This window comes from Muntiacus reevesi, chromosome 17, assembly GCF_963930625.1.
Source record: "Muntiacus reevesi chromosome 17, mMunRee1.1, whole genome shotgun sequence".
Taxonomy (NCBI): domain Eukaryota; kingdom Metazoa; phylum Chordata; class Mammalia; order Artiodactyla; family Cervidae; genus Muntiacus; species Muntiacus reevesi.
This window is the reverse complement of record NC_089265.1, coordinates 8189797-8208265: the sequence shown is the minus strand read 5'-3', so window position 1 is coordinate 8208265 and position 18469 is coordinate 8189797. Positions and strand designations below refer to the sequence as shown.

Sequence of the window (18469 nt, the reverse complement as noted above, 5' to 3'; positions counted from 1 at the left end):
GGGGGCCTGGGTTCCATCCCTCGGTCGGGAAGATCCCCTGGAGAAGGAAATGGCAACCCACTCCAGTATTCTTGCCTGGAGAATTCCAAGGACAGAAGAGCCTGGCGGGCTGCAGTCCATGGGGTCGCAGAGTCGGACACAACTGAGCGACTCAGCACAGCACAAGGCCCTTCAGAGACGTGTGACATCAGGGACTTCCCTGGTGATCCAGTGGCTAAAAATCTGCCTTTCAAGGTAGGGGATGGAGGTTCGATCCCTAGTCATGAAACTAAGATCCCACATGCCATGGGTCAAATAAGTCCTCCCACCACAACTAGACAAAGTCCTCAAGCAGCAATGAAGAGCCCTCACAGCCAAAACAAATAAATAAAAATACAAATGCAACTTGTACATGGTTGACTTAGAGCATGAACGCCATCCCTATTAAAAAAAAAAAAATGTTGTGTGGTGTTGGAAACAGGATTCGATTAGGTATGTCTGACTCTGGAATCCACACACAGGCCACTTCTTAAATAATGCAGCATAACATAAGCAGAAGGACACCTTTCAGGGGCAGCCAGTCCCTTCATGAACATGTGTAGTATGCGTGTGCAGTTGTGCGCAGTTGGGGACTCTTTGTGACCCCATGGACTGTGACCCACCAGGCTCCTCTGTCCATGGGGTTCTCCAGGCAATAATACTGGAGTGAGTTGCCATTTCCTTTTCCAGGGGATCTTCCTGACCCAGAGATCGAACTCTTGTCTCTTGCATCGGCAGGCAGGTTCTTTACCACTGAGCCACCAGGGAAGCCTTGCGTGAACACAAGAGGAGACCAAATACATCCCCAAGGCGTCTGACTGTTGTCCTTACTGGATGTCAGTGAGGCCTTTGCACCAACTCTGGAGTATGCACCAGGCAGCCCATGTCAGCAAGTATCTGCTTTCTTCTTGGGATTTCTACAGATCCCTTACATTCTTAAGTTTCTCTCCATACACAATGGGGCAGGCCGTGTTGGCCCAATTCCAGCAGGGAGACATTCCCATCAGAGTCTACAGGAATGGCGGCTTCTGGGGTAGCAGCCATGCATGGCAGCTCTGGCCCCACTGGTCACTCTCTCCACTGACTCAGATGTGGTGGGAGCCACTGGTGTTGTGAAGAAGCTTGGCCAAAAACTGCCGGGCAGCGATTGAGTGTTTCGCAATAGATAGGGCTCAGTTTAGGGCAGGTGTGCCCGTCTGGCCTCCCAGCAGAGAGATGGCCATGGTCCTCCAGTCTCCCAGCAGACGGGGGCCCAGGCTCCACCTCCCTCCACACACCGCTCCAGGACCAGAGCAATCAGGAGGCGGGTAGCAGGTACGGGGCAGGGGGTGTGGAGGGGGAGCACTGAGTCCAAAAGAAGAGCAGATGGAAGACGCAGAGGTTCCCAAGGCAAGGCCCAGGCCAGGCGACCCAGTGTGCTCTGGGAGTCTTTATCCATGTGCCAGGAAACAAAGGCTTAGCCCTTGGTCAAGGCAAGGCAGACGAGGTAGCAGGAGTTATTCAGCACCGCTGGGGAGGGCCACATTACAGGCCCCGCCCTCCCTTCAGCAAGGACAGCTGGATTCTGTAGAGCAGCTGCCCACAGAAGGCCCTGATCCCGGAGGAGGAGCAAGTCCCATGTCCTGGTATTTCTCCTCCCAGAGTGGCTGGGGCCACAGCCTTGGTGTAGTAAAGAGGTGCCCCACCCAAGGCGTATGATTTCGTCTTGAGATTCACAACAACTTTTTAAATGAGTTTTCTTTTATTCATTAAAATGTTTCTTCTATTTAATAACAACATGATGATTTTACCTTCCAGTTACAATTTATTTATTTGTTTGTTTATTTTTGGCAAGTGGGAGGCCATATGGGTCTCCCAGGTGGCACTGCTGGTAAAGAAACTGCCTGCCGATGCAGGAAACATAAGAGACGCGAGTTCAATCCCTGGGTCAGGAAGATCCCCTGGAGAAGGGCCTGGCAGCCGACTCCAATTCTTGCCTGGAGAATCCCATGGACAGAGGAGCCCAGCGGGCTAGTCGGTGGGGTCGCAAAGAGTCGGACACGACTGAAATGACTTAGCACACACGCACACATAATAGTTTATACAGCTTCACAGCAAATTTACTGTCTGGGCATCAGCATTTCTTTTCTGCAGAGGAGGAAACCCAGGGGACAAGACTGGGCAGAGTGGACACAGCGAGTCTAGAAAATGACCGGAGTTCACTTTGGGAACTGAATCAGCACATGATTCACGTCTAAACATCAGGCCTGGTCAGTGGTCAGGAAGGTGGTACTGAGGGTGCCTGGACAGAGTCCACCCAAGTCCGTGTACTGAAAGTGTAAAAAAAAAAAAATAGTAAGGTCCAGATCATACAGCTGAGCCAGTAACATAAGCAAAGACTCGGGCTGGGCACGTCCACCTGTGAGTCTGATCTTTCCATCCTTAGCAATGGATAGGGGCCTGTCTGGAGGTTTGGGGGCCACATGGAATGAACCCAGAGAGAGCGGGAAGGGGGACTGCTGCCTGCTGGGCTGAGCATGGGGCAGGCTGGGGCCTCTGAACCCAGCCCGTGGTCCGTGCTGGTGGCCCAGGTCAGGGGCCTGAGTGGGGAACTCTGTGGGCACCTGGACTGCCCAGGGTTTGGGCGACACAGACTTCAGGGTATCTCTGAGCGCCTGCCTGAGTGCCTCCTGTTTCCAAGGCTGCAGCCAACAGCCCCTGGCGCAGGCGTTCTGCTCACACTCACTGTGGGGGCGGCAGGGGGAGCGCTGAGCCTTAAAAAATGCCGGGTGTGACGGGGGCCACCCAGGCACCCCCCGCCCCAAGGATGTGAAGGGAGGGTTGTGCACAGGTCAGGAAGCGAAGCTCAGTCAAGGAGGCATCTAGAATGAGGCTCATCTCAGAAGCAGTGGCCAGAGGAGAAGCCCATGTGACTCGGCCTGGGTTCTCAGACCCGCTGCCCATTGTGACATCACTAGAGGGGGTGGCTCTGACTCGGAGGCCTTGACAGCATCATTTCCCTCAGTCCTGGCCTCCGTCACATCCAGGCCGACAGCCATGCCCAGGGCCATGCTCCTGTGGTCCCTTTTGCTGCTCATATCCCAGGTCAGGGACGCACACCTCGGTATGTGGACACCTGCCCGGGGGCCTGAATGACTCTCCAAGTGGGGCTGGGTGTGACCCCGGCACTGCTCCCTCCCTTCCATCCTGCCAGGAGCCCGAGGGACAAAGGGACAGCTCTTATTGTCCTTTAGTGTGTGTCTGACTCTTTGTGACCCCATGGACTAGGCTCTTCCGTCCCTGGAATTCTCCAGGCAAGAATACTGGAGTGGGTTGCCATTTCCTTCTCCAGGGGATCTTCCTGATCCAGGGATCAATCCTGAGTCTCCTGCATTGCAGGCAGATTCTTACCACTGAGCCACCTGGGAAGCCCAAGGAGCAGCTCACAAATAAGTTAATGGCCACTAAGAGGCCAGCTCACAAGAGCAGTGGCTTCTGTACCCCACATACCCCTCCTGGAAACCACTTCCCTTGCTCCTTGTCTTGTGCCAGCCCCAAGTTGCAGCTTGAGAACTCTTAGTTGTGGTATGTGGGAACTAGTTCCCCGACCAGGGATTGAACTCCAATCCCCCTGCATTGGGAACTCCTGGGAAGTCCCACAAATGCTTTATCTTATAGTTCTGTAGGACTTCCACATGGGCCTCACTGGTCTAAGATCAGGGTGTCAGCAGGACTGTGCTTCTACTGGAAGCTTTAGAGGGAGTGTATTAACTGGGGTTTTCTGACTTATAGAGGTCATCAGTATCCCTTGGCTTGTGGCCCCTTCCTTCATCTTCAAAGCCAGAAATATTGCACCTCTCCAAGCCTTTCTCCTATAGTCACATCCCTCTCCTTCTGCTGTCCTCCACCACCCTTAGGGGCCAGTGTGACTACAGTGGGCCTACTCAGGTTATCCAAGACACTCTCCCCATTTTAAGATCAGATGATTAGCAACTTTCATTCCACCTTCAAAGTCCCCTTTGCCTCATAAGACAACATATTCACGAGTTCCAAATCATGGTCCATTAGGACATGGACATCTTTTGAGAGGTAGGCATTATTCTGCCAAGCAGTAACAGGTTGGTCTGGGCAGGTATACCCTCTGATTTCTCCTGGATGAAAGCAGAAACTAGCACAGTAAAGTGACTTGCTTATCTGGAAGGGAGACAGAGTCAACACTTTTGATCATGTCCCAGGCTCTGGGAAACAAATGTGAAGCCTCTGTTGGCTTACTCGTGTTTCTAAGGTGCTTCACTGGGCCAGCCTCAGTTTCCCCATTTCTGGAATGGGTATAATGATAGCTATTTATGGATCTCCTATAGGTATTGACTAAGTGTTGCATCTTTTGCCTTCCTTTCTCTCATTCTACCAGAATGTGGCGAAAGACCCATGTTTGCAAGAGGAGCTCAGTATTCCAGAATCACAGGAGGGATAGAGGCTGGGGTGGGTGAGTTTCCATGGCAGGTGAGTATTCAGGCAAGAAATGAACATGTCTGTGGTGGCGCCATCCTCAACGAGTGGTGGATTATCACGGCGGCTCACTGCTTTTACCCTGAGCAGTTACCGTAAGTATTGAGTTCATCCCATCTCTTCTGACAGTGTGTGCCCCTGGGGCACCCCACACTCAGCCAAGCCCAATTGCCCAGGGGAGTTCTGGAGTTGCTGCATCCCCAATCAGACTTTACCACCCACTACCTTCCACCCTGGGGATTGGTCTATCTACCTCTCCCGTGACATTCAAGTCCTTTTAGGTGGAAGTTCTCCAAATTCTGGAGGTCTCGGTTCCTGGGCCATCTGACACCTGACTTCCCTGCCCTGTGTAGAGTTTTCTCTGCATTCCAGGAGACTGGTGGAAAATAGAGCATTTAGTGATTACAAATCATGTTCTAAGAAACCATGTGCATTAACTGATTTAATTATATATAAACCAACCCTGGGGAAGGCAGAGTGAATTGCTCCCTTTGAACTCATTCGATCTTACAATAACCCTGGGGCAGCTAAAATGAACATCTTTATCTTTTTTTTTTTTTTTTTTTTTTGAACATCTTTATCTTATAGGGAAGGAAGCTGAAGTCCAGTAAGGTTGGGTGATTCACCCAAGGTACACATCTAGCAGACAAGAAATAGTGTTCAAATCCACTTCTAGCATTTGTACTTTTCTGCTCCACCATCTCATGAAAGATTGAAGATACATAGAAAGATGAGCTTTAAAGGGTTAATCAAAACCACAGGGAAAGTTTCACCCTGGGGTAACCAAGGAAACTGGTTGCGTCTGCTCCCATGGGATACTTAGGGATTGGAAAGTTCCTGGCCATTCTGCCTGGAAGGAAATTCCTGAAGAGTCTTTCTGCTTCATCAGTGGCAATGCGTCTTGCATGCTAAGTTGCTTCAGTCATATCTGACTCTTTGTGGCCCTAAGGACAGTAGTTGCCAGGCTCCTCTGTCCATGGGATTCTGCAGGCAAGAATACTGAAGTGGTTTGCCATGCCCTCCTCCAGGAGGTCATCCCAACCCAGGTATCAAACCTGAGTCTCTTATATCTCTTGCATTGGCAGGTGAGTTCTTTACCACTAGTGACACCCGGGAAACCCCATCAATGGCAGGTCTAGATTAAATTCCATTCTTGATTTTTGCATGGGCCTTCTATATATGTGTACAAGAGTTTATTTCTAAGAGAGAAGTTGTAGAATCATAGGGCTGTACATCTTCAAGTTTATTAGAAGACATCAAATGATTAAGTCGTTGCACCACTTTAAATTTCCCCCAATGGTATATAAGTGTTAAAATCATCAGCAAAACTTGCTACTTTTTCAGAACTTTTAATTTTTGCTTTTCTGATAGGCGTGAAAGACTATTATCTTTGTGGTCATAATTTGTATTTTTCTTACTACTGCTACATTGATATTTTCAAGTTTATTGGTATATTTTCTCTCCTAAATGACTGTTCGAACTTTGACAGTTTTTTATTTGTAGAATCTCTTTATATATTCTGAATATTTAACTTTGGTCAGTTGTGTATGTTGCAAGCAAACAAAATCTGAGTCTCTAAGTTGCTGGCACACAGGTTGATATGAGAATCCCTTACCTATCTGAGGGCTAGTTTGTGTCTGCCAGTGTCTGATCTGTGCTAAGTGGTCTTCTGTGGGCTCTTTGGGCAGGTGGTTGAGGGGTAAAGCTAAGTCCTGCCTTTGCCCAGCGAGGCGGGACTGTCTCATTCGGGTCTCTGGGATGATGCTGGAGCACCAAGGCAGCTGTGGTCCCACACTGACTGTTTCACCTTCCTTCTCTACCTTTTACAAATGCTCGCAGCCTCTGAGCAACAGCCCCAGGAGGACAAGTCCAGAAGGCTAGTAGGACCATGTGGGGTTTGGGGTTTAGGGTTTAGCTGTAGCAGATTCTGGACCCCCTGTGACTTTCCTCCCTCCCTGGTTCTCTGCCTCCACCAGGCCCACAGAACTGAGAGTTGTGCTGGGAACCAATAGCCTAACCAGCCCATCCCTGGAGATAGAGGGAGTCACAACCGTCATTCTTCACAAGGACTTTCAAAGAGTCAACATGGACAATGACATTGCTCTACTGATGCTGAACAAGCCCATCACATTCAACGAGCTGAAACAACCCATCTGCCTGCCCATGCAGCCCGGCCTCTCCAAGTGGCACAACTGCTGGGTGGCAGGATGGGGGCAGGTCAAATCCGGTACGTCACAGCTCAGCATCTCCTGGGTGCAGCATCACTGGCATCTGAGGACGGGCGGTAAACCTAGAGGAGAAGGCTAAAGAGACAGCGAGCTGAGGAAGGGAGGGCGAGGGGCTTGCCTCAGGGCTAATCCCTGAACACGAGAAACCCAGAGAGGCCTGATCTCAGCCTCTTCCAAGTTACCAAGGAAACACCCCCCAGCCCCCGCCAAGGCTCAGCGCTGAGATGCCAGGTGTGGGCATCCCTGGGTGTGGTCCTCCCTTGCCAGCCAGCGCAGAACCGTCTTGTTGGCAGCATTGAATGCAAAACCTCCCGCCTGCCAGGGGCTCCCTGATCTGGTGTCTCTCATCTCCCTGATTCATGCATGCATGCTTTCCACCTGATTCCTACAGGCATTCAAGACACCTGCCCTGGCCTAGACTTTAGATGGTCCTGGAGTGTTGCCCATCCATTCTTAGAAGTGAATCTGTTCTTGTTACCTGTCAATACATTGTCACTTGGCCCAGATAGGAGAAGCTGGACCAGGGTATAAAGGGATTATGAAAGTCCTCACTGAACTGTCCCCAAAGAAAACTCAATAACATACGTGTGGGAGGGGTGGGAACAGCACATCTCTAGTTCAGGCCTGAACAAGACTACAGGTCCTTAGGGGATGCTTTGCAAGAAGCTGGGGTCCAAAACACGGTAGGTATTTCAGGAGTTTAGTGACCAGAGGGTAATTGGTGTTAATGCTGATTCAGGGCTTCAGACATGACTCAAAATTTAGGAGTGAGGAAGAGGCAGGTGGGTTCCTGCAAAATTAAAAATATGCAATAAGAATAAGACTTTTGAAATCTCCGTGTGGTCAGAGTTAATGAGATGGAGACAAATCCAGACAAATTCCTGGAAGCTGGCAGTCCAGGAAGGGCCTTGGCAAACCCCCTGTCGAACCTGTCAACCACTGACAGAAAACAACAAAATTCTGTAAAGCAATTATCCTTCAATTGACAAATCGTTAAATTAGAAAACAAACAAAAAAAAGGCTCTCTACCAACCTACCTGCCTTTGTCTGGGGGACCTGAGAGTTTCTCACTGAGAGTGCAAACCCAGCTGCAGTGGCACTGTGTCAGAGGTGCCAAACTCACACAATAGAGAGGGGCGCTAGGCAAATACGGCTTGAAGAGGTGGGACTGTGTGAGAACTGATCAACAGCCAGTTCTCAGAAGTCAGGTCGGTGGGGATGCTGGAGCCAAGGTGGAAGTCTTCCTGGAGGCAGGAATAGGATTTTGAATGGGAGGAATAATTTACATAGATGGGGACTTGTTTGGAAGAGCCGGGGCCGATGGAATGAGTAAATTTCAAGGGATTACTGGAAGGATGTGGAGAATGAGGTTCTGTGAAAATGTGAAGAAAGTGTGGCTGGGTGGCTGGTGGGCTGCTGGGCCGGATGGCCTGGGGCCCGCTGGGTTGCATTAGCAGCAGTGGGGCTGGAGTCCAGTGACCGTTCTAACGGGCCTTCTCCGTGGTTCAGGTCTCAACGAGGCTATGGAAACTGAGCTGTTGAAAGCGCCCATGACCATAATGAACTGGGACACGTGTTTTAGGAAATTTCCCAAACTTACCAAAAACATGTTATGTGCTGGATACGAGAATGAGAGCTACGATTCTTGCCAGGTAACTTGGGGGTACCTGGGGTGGTACAGTGCATCCCCTGGGCTGGCCAGTGCAAAGGGGAAGCAGACAGTAAGAGTTTGGGGCAAGTGTGGGAATCAGAAACTAACTTCCTCTGCTTGTAAGGACGGGAGAGATTTGTCTTGGGAGTGCTCACTTGAGGAGCCCATTTCGTCCTACTCATCAGTTGGGAAGCAGATCTGGTCATTGGTGTGAAACTGTAAATGTGGGTGTTAGATGCTCTACAAGTGATGAAAAGGCTGTCTCATGCAAAGGCTGTGAGGTAGGAAAGAGTGAACTCCAGCAGCAACGGCATCTGTTTTAGAAGGTGTCCCCCCTATGGTGAACATTGTGAGGACCACAGAGAGATACAGAACCAATGTCAAAGCCTTGTGTTTTCCCCATATCCTTGACAATTTGAAACATTTCAAAACAAAGCAAGATAATTGGAACTTCTAGTTCTGGAAAAGATAAAGTAGACACATTTCTCTTGATCCCTCTCTCTAAATACAACTGAAAGCCCTGGACATTATATTGTGAAACAAAAGTAAAGGCACTGGAAGGGAAAGAGAAGATGAAATTGGAAATAAATATCCTACTACTTAAGGCATGATACAGCAGTGAATTCCCTGGGTTTTCTTTTCGCCTCTTACCTCCCAGCCTGGATCATCATACATTCAGTTCAGTTCAGTTCAGTTCAGTCGCTCAGTCGTGTCTGACTCTTTGTGACCCCATGAATCGCAGCACACCAGGCCTCTCTGTCCATCACCAACTCCTGAAGTCCACCCAAACCCATGTCCATCGAGTCGGTGATGCCATCCAGCCATCTCATTCTCTGTCATCCCCTTCACCTCCTGCCTCCAATCCCTCCCAGCATCAGGGTCTTTTCCAATGAGTCAACTCCTCACATCAGGTGGCCAGAGTATCAGAGTTTCAGCTTCAGCATCAGTCCCATAGTACATTAGGGCACTGTATTTCCAGGACCAGCTGGGGAGGGAAATGCCAATGGTCACAATACAAACTAACAAAATAAAACAAGAAAGACTTCCTCTCTTTGGGGGAAAAGAAAGGACAATCTAGCAACTCAGAAACTATTTAACAATAATCCTTCTATTCCAGCAACATACCAGGAAACCCTCATAGCTCTCCTACCCCAGCAAGCAAGGTCTAGGGGACGGCCTCACCCTCCCCACTTCTGCCCACCATGCTGGTGTCGGAGGAGGCAGAATGGCAAGGCAGAATCTTACTATCTAGTCATACGAACCATCCTCTGTCCCCCTCGGTGTCAGCGGAAGCCACATGAGGAACTGGGGCTCCCACCCAGTAATAGTCACACTCCTGTTCCTTCCCTTGGTGTCATTGCTGGCTTGAGTGGGGGGGTCTTGACTTCTACCCCGATTTAATGGAAAGGAGTTGGCATCCCCCTTCCCCCACTCCAGTTTCATAAGAAGCCTGTTAAAACAGGTGACTCATATGAGAACCAGAATCCCGTAACCTAATACTCAAGATGTTATCTGTAATAGAATAGAGAGTTGCATTAATATACATGGATTCCATTTATTAATGCACACAAGATAAGGAAAATTAAAACTAAAAATCTGAGTAAAGAACTTTTGGGGGGGACTTCCCTGGTAGTCCAGCGGCTAAGACTCTGTGCTCCCAATGCAGGGAGCCTGGGTTCAGTCCCGGGTCAGGGAACTAGATCCCACATGCCACAACAGCTAAGAGTTTGTATGCCCAACAAAAAGATCCCTCATGGGGCAACTAAGATCTAAATAAATAAATGTCTAAAAATTAAAAACAAAGCCAAGCAACTTGCTTTAAAAAGGTCTTTTTTTAAAAAATTTAGAACTATGAATTCCTGGAGTAAATTCAGTTAAAACATGAAATGAATCATGCACTTAAATGTAAAACTATACAAATTATTTAGGAAAAGATAAGTCTTTGGGACATAGAGTAACACCAAAAACATAACTCATAAGAAGAAAAATTGATCAACTGGACCTCATCAAAATTTAAAAAGACCATATTAAGAGGATGAGGAAAGAACTTCCCTGGTGGTCCAGTGGCTAAGACTCCGTGCTCCCAATGCCAGGGACCTGGGCTCAATCCCTGGTTGGGGAATTAGATCCCACATGCTTCAACTAAGACCTGGCGAAGTCAAATAAAAATAATTTTTTAAAAAAGGGGATGAGGGAGGGGATATATTGTACAGCAAAGACTAACACAACATCATAAAACAATTATACTCAAATTACATATATATATATATAAAATAAATTAAAACTAAGAGGATGAAATTACAAGCTATTGATTGGGAGGTGATATCCAACAAAGGAACTATGCTTAGAATATATAAAGCACTCTCAAACTCAAAAGCAGAAAGACAAACTACCCAGTGCAAAAATGGGCAAAAGACAAGGACAGACATTTTGTTGAAGAGGATATACAGATGGCACATAAAATGGAGAGATGTTCAATGTCATTCGTCATCAAGAAAATGCAAATTGAACTACAATCAGAAAATGCAAATTAAAACTACTACACACCTCAGAATGGTTAAAATTTAAAAAAAAAATAGTAACACCAGATGCTGACAAGAACGCAGAGAAACTGAATCATGAATACATTGCTAGAGGCGGGAGTTGGGGGTGGGGCAGGGTTTAAAATAATTTAATCACTCTGAAAACCAATTTTGTAGTTTTTAAAAAAACTGAAGGTGTTCTTGCCTTATAACCCAGCAAATGCCATTCCTGGGCATTTATTCCAGAGAAATGAAGCCTTGTGTTCACACAAAAAACCATGCAGGAGTGCTTATAGCAGATTTACTCATCATAGACTGAAATTGGAAGCAAATATCCTACAAGATGTGAATAACTGAATATGCTGTGGTACATCCGTACCATGCAATACCACTCAGCTGTGACAAGAAGCAATCTATCAAACTATTGATATAGCAATGACATGGATGTGCCCAGAGATTTGTGCTGTGTGCAACAAGCTGACCCCAAAGGTCCCACACTGTGTGATTCCATTTACATAAAACTCCTGAAATGACAAAATTAAAGAAAGGGAGAATAGGTTAGTGATTGCCAGGATTTAAGGAGAGTTTAGGGCTGGAAGGAAGTGGAAGTGGAGACGGCCTTAAAAGGGCAGCATGGGGGATCCGTTGGTTGATGGACGAGTTCTATATATTGACTGTATCAATGTTAATACCCCCAATGGTGCTATTGTACCATACATACTTCTGCAAGATGATCTCACTGGGGGAAACTTGTAAAGGGTATGTTGGATCCCTCTGTATTATTTCTTTCAACTGCACATGAATCTACAGTTATACATAAGATAACAAAGAGAAGGCAACTCTTCCCAATTTGCTGTGCTGTGCTATGCTCAGTGATGTCCAAATCTTTTTGACCCCATGGACTATAGTCCACCAGGCTCCTCTGTCCATGGGATTTTCCCAGTAAGAATACTGGAATAGATTGCCATTTCCTTCTCCAGGGGATCTTCTTGACTCAGGGATCAGACCTGCACCTCTTGCATCTCAGCAACAAGGATTAAAAGAAAATCTTGGATCCTAGCCATGTCACAGACCTAGGGAGCAGCCAGTTCATGTTGCAGTAGGAGACAAAGGAGTCCAATAGCAATAGAAAAGGGGGAAAACAACATTTAGTAGAACTGGGAGAAAGTCCCAGAGGCTTGAAACAGCATCGTGTGTTCAGGGAACTTTCAATATTTCAGAAGCCAGAAGTAACAGGGGATGAGTGTGGAGAGGCATGCAGACCAAGATCACCAGTGTGGGTGACCATGCGGGGAGACCAGGGTTGACCCAGGCTTTTGCCTCTGCTGTTCACCCAAGAATATAAGACTCAAGTCCCATCAGTATGCATACCTATCTTTTCCATCTCTCTGATTTATCACCATCCAATATTCAAATGGCCAAAGCCAACAATGGCAATACAAGTGTCAAGATGATATTTTCTGTGGTTACCATCTGGAGTTTAGGATTTTTTGCTTAAATTCCTCCCTTATCAAAATGTACTTTAATGAAAGCTTCTAAAATTAACTTTCTATAACTTGAGTGCTATAAATGAATGTGCTGTTATCATTTTAAGCCCTTTTTAAAATAAATCATGATGTGAAAAGTTTCGCGCTCTGTTTAGAAAGCTTTCTATTGCTGATAATCAGCTGACAGTGATCTGGGTAAGGAAAGTTTTCTGAAATTATATAATATTATCATCACTTAAAACCAGATAAACCAGACAAGAAAATCCCTTAGGCTTTAAAAATAATTGCCGTTAAAAATAAAATCACACTTTTAAACTTAGCAAAGTTGGGGGAAAAAATGTAATCACATAATGAAGGGAAATTATAATTGGATTATGAAAACATTGAACTATGTCCAAAGTAATAGCAAGATTATGCTATCCTTAAAATACAAATTAAAATAGAATCAATTGAATTTTGTTGTTTACTTTTTCCAGCACATTTCCTCTTTGTAATCCCCTATTAATTACACTATTAAAAAACATTCAACTTAAAAAAATCAGGAGCACAATCTGGCAAAATATAAAATCAAATAGGTCCCCAGCTAGCTAGGCAGTAGTTCTTGTGAAGGACCAACAGCCGTCCGAGAAACAGGCATCACCTTGCTACACAGTTTTCTTGTCCGTCTCCTCAATCCTGGCGGAAATGTCATCTTATTCATGGTTGGTCAGTGTCTCAAACAGTGCCTGGCATGGCAAATACTCAACAAAAATGTCTGCCAAAGAGATGAACCTTCCTAGGAAGCTGAAAACTACCTGTAATATACCAGTAATCTTAGCGGAGGGGACTTCCAAGAGAGAGATCGCGGTGAGCAGTGGTTAAGAGCTGGCAGCAAACTGGGCTGTCAGGCAATGTGGTCACGGGGCTGCCAAGCTGAGTTGGAGGTCAACCTGAGCTATTGAGTTGGCCAAAGAATCTGTTTGGGTTTTCCTGTAAGCTATTATGAACGAACATTTCCACGAGCCCAATACTCTCTTTAAAGATCTTTTTTTAAATTTTTTGAGCAGTTTGAGGTTCATAGCAAAATTGAGAGGAAGGCAGAGAGATTTTCCATAACCCCCCGCCCCTCCCCTCATGCATCATCTCCCCTGTTATCAGCATCCCCATCAGAGTGGTACCTGTGTTATAACTGGTGAACCTGCACTGATGCGTCACAATCACCCCAAGCCCATGGTTTGTACTAGCATTCGTTCTTGGTATTGCCCGGTCTGTGATTAAACATATAATGACATGCACCATAATGGATGGCACCACAGAGTATTTTCACTGTCCTGGGCTACTTGCCAGGGTGTTATGAACCCGTCATCACCCATGATACTTGCATAAAAGTCTTATTTCACTCCATAGAGCCTTAGACTTTTAGAGCCAGAAAGACATGTTAAAAAAAAATGTTTAATTGCATCTTTCACAGATGAAAAAACGTGGTTATTTTAATCATCAATCATCCTCTTCACTATCTGAATGGATCCGAAGCAGTGTAATAACTTCACAGCTCTTTCACACATATTCAATAATTTCATTCTCTCCAACTACCCTGTAAAATGGGTGAGGGAAAGTCTCACTCTCTCTGAGAAAATAGAAATTTCAGAATTTAAGTGATTTGCCTGAGGTAGTGGGGCCAGGCTAGAAGCCAGGTCATGTGCTTCTCGCAAAGCAGACAGGATGATCATGTGATGTAATTAACATGGCGATGAACTTAGCAGGTTCTGGGGTCAGTATGTTTCTAACCAGACCAGTCTCTGGCTACCAGCCTTAGACTCGAAACAAAGTTCCTATCACGTGGACTGTCATTAGTCCTGGGTCCTTGCTGGCTGAGGCCAGAGCCTCCTCTGAGATAATCCTTCCTGCCTTTCCTAGAGAAAGAGAAGAAAATTAAAGGTTCTATGCACAAAAGAACATAAATTTACAGATGTCCCTCTGGAGTTCCACCAGTCTGAGAAAGGATCCTCTGCTTCCAAAATATACGAGTAGTATTTGTAATGCGTGCATGGGAAGTCATTTCAGTCGTGTCCAACTCTGTGCGACCCTGTGGACTCTAGCCCTCCGGGCTCCTCTGTCCATGGGATTCTCCAGGCAAGAACACTGGAGTAGGTTGCCATGCCCCCCTCCAGGGGATCTTTCCAACCCAGGGATTGAACCCAAGTCTCTCATGTATCCTGAATTGGCAGGCAGGTTCTTTACCACTAAGGCCACCTGGAAAACCCTAGTGGTAAATAAATACTAATATATTTCTAGGGCGTTTACTACATAGAATTTACCCTATGCTGAGTGATTTATAGATTTTTAAAATTTCACTTCCAGCACTCTTGGGAAATACTTAGTAGTATCTCCATTATAATGATGCAGAAACAGCCTTAGAAGTTACGTTTCTAAGCATAGTTCTCTCCCAGTTATGTAAGGAAATAATCAGTATATTAAATAGGCTTTTTAATAATGTTCATACCATTATAACATGAAGAAAAATGATTAAAAACAGCACTTATGGAAGGGGCTGTTTGAGTGGAAATCCTATTGCTTTGGTTCTCATCCCATGACCCTGAACTCACACAAAGAAAAGCAAGCACTGGAACTTCCCTGGGGGTCCAGTGGTTACAACTCTGCACTTCCACTGCAGTTAAGCATGGGACTTGGACGTCATGTCTGGGAAGTGCTGATCCTCTTCCTCCTCCTTAAGAGTTCATATAAGATCTCACTCATTCCAGTCCCCTGTTTATGATCATGGAATAGGAGGCCATCCCTCCGGTAAGAAAGGAAGATGGTTTGAACGATTATAGCCGCCAACCCACCCCCCTCGCAGGAGGGAAAGAACATGTGCTTGGCATCAGGAAGGCTTGGTTCCAACTTTGGCCGCAAAGCCATGTAACCCTGAGTAAGCCCTTCATCCTCCTTAAGCCTCATTTTCCCTGTATTAATATGGACAAAAAGAAGCCATATCCATGTGTGGGACATGGTGCAGACTGGATACATATTTTCTTTATAAATAGACAATTCTCTGAGTCATAGACCCATGTGATTCCACCCTGGAGGAGCCACGCATTCAAAAAAGCTTAGCTCACATGCCCCCTGCAAACACCCACACCACAGGATTAAAAAGAGACATACTTCACCCGCACGCCTCTGGAAGAACATCAAAGGAGACCCAGTTCCTACCCACAGCCCCAACCGCAGCCTGTTTTCCTTCCTTCCCTTCTGTCCAGCGTTTCTGATTTAAGACCCGCAAAACGGGTCCCTACCCTTCCTCAGCCTGGGCGGCACATCCTCCGTGTTCCAGCTCCCCGCCTTGGTGTTGCACGTGGAATGGAGTCATTCTCTCGCCAGCCCTCTGCCTCCGCCTCCCTCCCCAGTCCCGTCCCAGTCGCCGCCTGAACCCCGCAGACCACCACGGTTCGTGGAGGTGGGCTGAGCTGACTGGCAGGGACTTGATTTCGCTCGCTGGCTCTCAGAGTCGGGAGGCTCCTGAGCCCTCCTCCGTGAGCGAGCTGTGCTGTCCTCAGACGACAGCTGAGAATGGGGCTCGCTGCTGATCTGTGTTCTCTGTCCGCAGGGCGACAGCGGGGGGGCCCTAGCCTGCACCCAGGAATCTGGCAAGAAGTGGTACCACGTGGGCATCATCAGCTGGGGACGGTCCTGTGGCCTGAAGAACACTCCAGGGATATACACCCTGTTAGAAAACTACCACTCCTGGATTAAGAAGGTGACTGAGCTAGAGGGAAGGCCCTTTCGTGCTGAGCAAATGGTGGGGAGTTCCAAAGAAAAAACAAAGGTCTCTCGCGCCTCAGAATTCCCGAAGCCAGGCGGCCCCACCCTCTGGCTGCTCCCCTGCCTTCTGCCCTATGTGACGTTCTAAGCTATTTTTCTACTAATAATAAAACAGATGCTATTCTTTAATCAAGGAGGACGTGTGAATGTGAGCCGCCAGCAGGGGTACTGACTACAGATTAGAGGCTAAGGGCTTAGAACTGAGGCTGCGGACAGCAGAACCGGAAGTCAGGCAGGCTGGAGAGTTTAGGGACTGGTCTTTGGGTCCCTGTAGTAGTCATGACTCTTTCATTGCAGATGAGTTACCAAGCTCAAACCATCTAAAGCCAGAAAGTGTTGCTTATAGGTGTGCATACCAGAAAAAAAACAAAACAAAATTGAAAAACAAGAGTGGTGTGTTGGTTGCCTTCAGGTTTATGGCTGGACCCAGGAGCTCAGCAGATGGTAACTGGGACTGTTTCTCAAAGGGGCTTCCAAGAAATGGCCACAATGACCACTAGTACCTTCCGTTTGTATCCTCCCAGCTTAGCAGCTCCCAAAGAGAGAGCCATGTTCCTGATAGTTCCAGCAAAACTCCTTGGTCTCCCTCACTTGATACAGAGACCCATGCCCATTTGCCGCTCCAATTGCTGCAGCACATTCCTAGGCTAGGTCTGAGTCACGTGCCCACAGGAGCCAGCAAAGGGCCAGCCACCTAGAACAATGTGCCCTGATAGTACTGGTGGTGCTCCCCCAAACAGAAATCCGGGTGCTGGGGGCACATCAATGGGCCTGGATACTGGAGATGCAGCTTGATACTGGACCTTCTGGCTGACTGATCACTTGGACAGTCAAATCGCAGGCGTTTAGGAGTGCCTGAAGGAATGACGTTCAGAGACCGTTGCTTTCGGACCACTGGAGGCAGCAGGGTTAGAGTGGGACAAGGGAGATCTGGCAAGTGTTTTCTCTCGCAATCTCTTTCTGCAGAAGTATCACCCATGCTGTAGACCAGGGAAAAGCCCAAGATTCCCTTCAAAGCTTTTCTACTGTATCTTGAGTCGGAGCCCAGGGCACCCAGTAGGGACTGAAGCCAGAGGGAAGAGGCATAAGGCAGCACAGAGCTGTTCAGTCTTGAGAGGCAAGAATCCTGGAGTGGGTTGCCGATTTCCTCCTCCAGGGGATCTTCAGGACTCAGGGATCGAACACTCATCTCAGCAGGTGGATTCTTTACCAACTGAGCCACCTGGAAAGCCCTTTTCACCCTAACCTTGGCAACAACTTCATTTTGGACGCAAGGGAGGAGAGGGAAAGAGTGACAGGCGGAGCAGGGCAGGCAGGCAGGCGGAGAAGGAGGTGGGACAGATGAGGGGTGGGGTGGGCAGGTGCAAGGGGCGAAGAATCCGAGTTTCCTGCCATCTCTGCTGTCCATCATCCCCTCCTGGAGGGGAAATCAGTATTCCTCCCTCTCGTCCTCTCCCCAAATGTTCTGTATTTAGAAAAGAAAGAGCAAACCCTGGCAAATGCATATTGTTTTCCAACTAAAAATGCCACATCCGCTTCCGCCCCCACACAGATGTCAGCCCCTCTTCCTGGCTGCCCGGGTGTTGGTGTCGCCGGCCCGGGCACTCTGCCACTGCCCCTGGCATCGCCCGCTGTGAGCGCAGATGGAGCCCACGAACTGGACGGCTGGCCTCCCCTCGAGGTTGCCTGGTTTCTGAGAAACAGATTCTCTGCAATTTCTCGCAGGAGAAGCATTTCCAGCTCAAAACTCTTCTGTCCTCCTCTCCCATCTCCCACACCCCTCCCTGCCACACACACACACACACACACACACACACACAACTCACTTGTTTGGAAAGTGCCTGCTCAGGGTCTTGGTCATGACTGACCCTTTGCAGCCCCCTGGACTGTAGCCCACCAGGCTCCTCCGTCCATGGGATTCTTCAGGCACGAATACTGGAGTGGGTTGCCATTTCCTCCTCCAAGGGATCTTCCTCACCCAGAGATCGAACCTGTGTCTCCAGCGTTGGCAGGTAGATTCTTTACCACTGAGCCACCCGGGAAGCCTGAACCTTTTATTCTTCCTGTTGAAAAGCACCTTCTCACCCAACCCTTTTGCCTGTGGACGTGAAAGGGCAGAGAGGACCACTCCCACTGCTCAGATGAGGAAGCTGAGGCTCCGAGAAGAAAAGGCGTTCACTGAGAATGAAGAGGGCTAAGAGCCAGGGCTGGGGGGAGGCGTGTGGGAGCCTCAGGGCGCCACAGGAGCCCCTCGCCCCACCGTGGCATGAGTTCTAA

The 18469-nt window shown here is 47.8% G+C and overlaps 1 protein-coding gene across 1 annotated transcript in view; it reads left to right on the top strand.

The window, feature by feature from the left end:
• Positions 1-3054: 3054 nt before the first annotated feature.
• PRSS55 (serine protease 55) overlaps positions 3055-18469 on the top strand; it is a 55362-nt gene continuing 39947 nt past the window's right edge. The window contains exons 1-6 of the mRNA XM_065908422.1: positions 3055-3121; positions 4409-4601; positions 6483-6733; positions 8244-8386; positions 15978-16169; positions 17745-17873. Of these exons, the coding sequence (XP_065764494.1) occupies positions 3055-3121; positions 4409-4601; positions 6483-6733; positions 8244-8386; positions 15978-16169; positions 17745-17873 (975 nt within the window). The remainder of the gene's footprint in view (positions 3122-4408; positions 4602-6482; positions 6734-8243; positions 8387-15977; positions 16170-17744; positions 17874-18469) is intronic.